Here is a 5,458-nt window from a genome sequence, read left to right as displayed (position 1 = left end):
TTCTCTTAAGGTAAATAAATTATTTCCATGGTTCCCACAAGTAAAAAAGAGAAGAGTACTAACATTTGGGGGGAGCTTTGAATATGCTTTCAGCCTGGTCCAAACTTCTTTCTGAAAAATACTATCAGGAAAAACTTCAGTAACTAGTCCTTGAGCGCATGCTTCTCTTGCTGTTAACTTCTTTCCAAAAATAAGCATCTCTGCTGCCTGAAATGAAAAGCAAGATTAAGAAATTAATTAAAGAAAACAAGGCTCAGTTAACTTCAGAATTAACTGCTTTTAGTAGACATAAGAAAATTTACTTATGGCCTGTTGAGGTTGCTAGTATTTCTCAAAGGGAGAAACTGATGACCTCAATAGGGAATGGTTTGCAAACTGTGTGCTGAGACCATCTTCAGCACGCTCAAGGTCTGTAGAGTTTGTTGTTTCTGTGTGTGTCTATGTTGGAGAGGGAAGAGCAAGGAGCCTAGGACTGAAATGAACTGAGGTAGATGCTGATTTTATAACCCGTGGAAGCTAGGATTTTCCATTTTATACACTATAAACAATTACCAAAAAAAAAAAAAGATCACGGTTATAGAAAATGCCAGATAACCCTAACTTCCAAAATTCCCTTCCCTGGAAATTCTACCCAGTGGTTCAGCTCTGACGGCTTTCTTTTACCTGCAGAGGTACTCAAATTAATTTTATTTGATTGAAGGAAAGTGAAGACAATATTTAGCTTCTAAGGTCACTAAGTGGCTATCCTTCTCTACANTGTCATTTGGGGGTAAAAGATCTATGAATATCTATTAAATCCATATGTTCTAATGTCATTTAAGGTTGTTTCCTTGTTGACTTTCTGTTTGGATGATCTATCCATTGGTGTTAATTGGGTAATAAAGTCCGCTACTATTATTGCATTACTGCTAATTTCCCTCTTTAGGTCTTTTAATAATTGCTTTACCTATTTTGGTGTTCCTAAGGTGGGTACATATATATTAATAACTTTTATGTCTTCTCAATGGACTGTCCCCTTTATCATTATAAAATGTCCATCTTTGTCTCTTGTTACATTTTGTGTGTGTGTGTGTTGAAATCTGTTTTGTCTAAGTATGGCTACACCCACTTTTCTTTGGATGCCATTTGCTTGGGTATCATTTTTTACTCCTTCACTTTGAGCCTATGTTTTTCTTTGGATTTGAGATATGTCCCCTGAAGGCAGCATATAATTGGGTCTTGTTTCTTAATCCATCAAGCTACTCTGTGCCTTTTGATAGGTGAGTTTAGTCCATTTACATTTAGGGTGATTATTGACATAAGAGGACTTACTGCAGCCATTTTATCTATTTTTTTCTGGGTGCTTTCTATTTCCATTTTTTCTTTCCCTTGTGTTTCTGTCTGGTATTTTAGTTTGTTGGTTTTCTATGCTATTTTTTTCCGTTTCCTCTTTTTGTGTGTTTTGTGTCTCAGCTGGAATTTTTTGTGGTCACCATGAAGTTTATATAAAATGTCTCATAGATAAAATAATCCTTTTGCTTCAGATAGCATCTTATCTTCATTTGTCTACATATGTTCAGTCCTTTTCCTCCTCCCCTTTTATGTTTTGCTGTCACAAATTATGTTTTTATGTTGTGCACATGTTACCAAATTACAGTAGCTATAGTTATTTCCAATGCCTTTTCCCTTTAACCTTTATGTTATAACTTTTTATTACCCTATTCTGAAATAAAGTTGCATTTTTCCTGCTTCTGTTTGCCACCAAACTCAAAATTTTGTATACTTCTGTCTTTCTGGTTATGGTAGAAGAGCTCCTTTCAACATTTCTTGTAACACAGGTCTTGTGGTGGTAAATTCCATCAGCTTTTGTCTGTCTGGAAAAACCTTTATTTCTCCTTCATATCTAAGGATAACTTTGCTGGATATAATATTCTTGGCTGGTGGTTTCACTTTAAATATTTTGAATATATCATTCCACTTTCTCCTTTCCTGTAGGGTTTCTAACTGAGAAACCTGATGATAATCTGATGGGGCTTCCTTTGTAGATTACTGCCTTTATTTTTTTCTTCCAGCTGTTTAGAGAATTTTTTCTTTATGATTAACTTTTGATTTTTTTAATATAATGTAATGTAATATGTCTTGGAGAAGGTCTTTTTGCATTAAGATAATTATCCATTGTCCTTATTTTGTTCTAACAGAGTCAGATAGTTCTCATAGAGTTATTTCTTTAAAATATATATATTAGTTCTCTCTTCTCTTCCTAGTCATTTCTAGATTTCTATCTCCAAGTTCGTTAATTCTCTCTTCCACCTCATTTATTGAGCTCTTTAGTTTCAGAATTTGTTTGGTTCTTTTCTATAGTTTCAATCTCTTGGTGAAGTATTCCTTTTGCTCATTAATTTTCTTCCTGAGTTCATTGAATCACCTTTCTGAGTTTTCTTGTATCTCACTAAATTTCCTTAGAATGGCTATCTTGAATTCTCTGTCATTTAAATAAAATCACAGTCTTCCATGACTTTGAGTTTGGTTTCTGGAGGCTTGTCATTTTCTTTTTGTTACCACGTTGCTTGATGTATTGTACCTCTGCTGACACATTTGAAGTACTGGGATCTTGTTTAGTTACTGTTTTGATTTTAACAATTCAGCAGCTGATAATTATGTCTTTCTTTAGATTTTTGGTAGATAACACTATCGTGCAAATTTTTGTTTTCTCTATAACCTGTGTTACTTGTGCCTCACAGGGTCAAGGTGGAAGGGGTATCACTTTTGTTCATGGAAACTGACTACTGGGTGACAGGGTAGTGAGTTTTCTCTAGTGTGCCCAGATCACCTTGGTTTGGGAACACAACCACTGTGATGGAGGGATGTGTAGGGCAGGGGAGAGCCAGGCTCCAAGCCCACAGCACTGCCTCCTTGTTACTAATGGCCTCTGGCACCTCTGTGCTGTTAGGCATTTCTCCACTGCTGCTACCAGGTTCTTTCGCAATGGTGGGGGGAAGGAGTGGCTTCTTGGGTACCAATGTTGTTTCTGCCCCTTTTACCCTCTGCTGGGCTATAGTATGTGTGCTGCAGTGTGGAGGCCACATCCTTACTCCTCCACTGCTACTCCATTGGCTAGGGCTGCAGCAGCTGCCAAAATGCATCTGTGGATACCATCCCTGAAATGCCTCGCATTCTGCCTCCCCTACACACTCCAATATACCTACCTTCTGATATAATGATGTGTGGATCGCTCCGGCATGTGTGTTGAGCAGATGAGTCTTTGTTGGATTATAGATGTCTTACTTTTGCACATTTAAGGGGAGATACAAAGGAGTCTTCTCACTCCACCATGATGCTGACATCACTCTCCGCAAATGTGCTTTTCTTTATTGTGGAGCACAATTATAAGAACTGCTTTAAAGCTTTCATGTGACAATTCTAACTTTTAGGTCATCTCAGGATTGACATGTATTGTCTTTGTTCACCTGAAAATGTTCACATTATTATTGTCTTATCATGGACATTGTGAATATTATGTTGTATGGACCCTGGCTCCTATTAAAATTATCTGGAGAATGTTGATATTTTTGTGGGTCCTGTTTTAATCCTCTGGAGAATGTTGATATTTTTATTTTAGTGAGTTAACAACTTGGTTAGGGTCAGACTACAAGCTCTCTCTTGATCTTGTGTGGGTGGTGGTCAAATCCCAGTTCAGATCTCAAAGCCTTTAAATATGTTGGTTTGAGTCTGTCCCACCCATGAACCTGAGACTTGTGTGGGTTCCTATACAGTATTAGGGCAAGGTCTCTTTCTCTCTCTGCTTTGTGATTCTCCTCTCCCTCTCTCTTTAGCCCCCAGGGGATTCTTCTCTTGGTTAGAAAGATATTTTTCTTTACCTCAAAATTTACTTAGCCAGCCACACCATGGTGACTACTACGCTGCTCCACAGTGAGTCTGCCTTTGAAGCATAAGTCACATGCTCAGTGTAGAGATCTCAGCAATTGTTTCCTTATTTACCAGTCTGATAAACTCATCCCTGTGCAGACACTTCTCTGTAATGACACCCCAACACACCCCACTGCTTTTAATTTCAGCATCCTCAAGTAGTTGTTTTTCATATTTTTGTTGATTTCAGTTGAAATTTGTGGAAGGATAGACAGTTGGCTCATGGTGACATAGTGGAACGGGAACACTGGAGGGAGTTTGACTCTGGGAAAGCTACTTAGATCTCTATGCCTCTGGATTCCTGCTTGTAAAATGGTAGCGGCAACAGTACCTATCTCACTTTTAACTTTTGCATTGTGTTTTGAGAATAAAATGTGATTGTGGGCAGTCAGCACTCGTAACAAACAGTTAAGTGCTCAATAAACACTAATAGTTATTACTATTCATGTATTTCCTATAAGAGTGAACATTTAGACTGGGATTACTGGAATAAAAAATTAAGAACTAAAAAGTTAGAGCTTTGTTGGGTTGGCTACCCGGATGCTGATGCTTGAAGGAAAAGATTAAAATGGAAGAAGCATGTTCAGAAAGGCAAAATATTTTATGTTAATTTTGCAGCCATTGGAATTATACCCTCATCCTTTTCAATTGCTACATATAACAGAAATCAAAACAGAGTTGCAAGGAGTTAAGGCAGCTTGCAGGTATGCCTTTTATAAAATACCATGTTAAACAAGAATGAAGACTATATAATATTATATAATAAATAAGGAACAAATTACTGACATAGAACACTACTTTCCCATGAAATAACCCTATCCTCCCTTCATGCATTTTTATCAAATTAGAGGAAAAAATGAAATTAAGAGTCTTATTTATTTTCTAGTAATAGTACTGTTTCCATTTACTCCCTGGCTAGATGGCTGAAAAAGAACATGAAACTCACTGAAGATCTTCGGTCAGTAATCCAGAAGCTGTCCGTGTTTGGCTCAATTAAGTCAGTCAACCTCTGTGGACGGCAAAGTGCGATAGTGGAGTTTGAGAACGTGACTTCAGCTTGTAATGCTGTGAGTGCTTTTCAAAGCAGGGCCCCTGGCACAATGTTTCAGTGTTCCTGGCAGCAACGACTCATGTCAAAAGATGTAAGACTCTCCATTACCAAAAACCTATGTAAATTCTTAAAGTTTTTTTTACATAACTTGCTTTTCATCAGGGCTCTAGTGAAATATTATCATTATAAACAACATTTTATGACTGAAAAAGGCACAGTGAAGTTTATTTAAAATATTGGAAATCAGAAATCACAGCGCGTCCCTTCCTTTGACATGCTTAATTTTGCTATAGTAGTCATCACAGTTTTGCTCTTCTGGATAAGAAATTCATGGCTGCATTTATGCATTCGTCTGACACCCATCTTTCCTGGAGGACACTGCATTCCTTAGCATTAACAGCATGTAGCTTTTCTTTCTCTGTATCTCTGATGACCTGTTTTGAAATTCTCATGGCCTGAATAAACAAAACCAACAATAAGGTGAAGAGGTATTCTAATAGG

The 5,458-nt window shown here is 37.3% G+C and overlaps 1 protein-coding gene across 1 annotated transcript in view; it reads left to right on the top strand.

The window, feature by feature from the left end:
- Positions 1-5,195, top strand: part of LOC109396583 (uncharacterized protein C6orf201 homolog) — a 41,445-nt gene extending 36,250 nt beyond the window's left edge. The window contains exon 3 of the mRNA XM_019668492.1: positions 4,826-5,195. Within this exon, the coding sequence (XP_019524037.1) occupies positions 4,826-5,189 (364 nt within the window). The 3' untranslated portion in view covers positions 5,190-5,195. The remainder of the gene's footprint in view (positions 1-4,825) is intronic.
- The last annotated feature ends 263 nt before the right edge of the window (positions 5,196-5,458 follow it).

This window comes from Hipposideros armiger, unplaced genomic scaffold (assembly GCF_001890085.2).
Source record: "Hipposideros armiger isolate ML-2016 unplaced genomic scaffold, ASM189008v1 scaffold_529, whole genome shotgun sequence".
NCBI lineage: Eukaryota > Metazoa > Chordata > Mammalia > Chiroptera > Hipposideridae > Hipposideros > Hipposideros armiger.
This window is presented reverse-complemented; position numbering and strand designations above follow the sequence as displayed.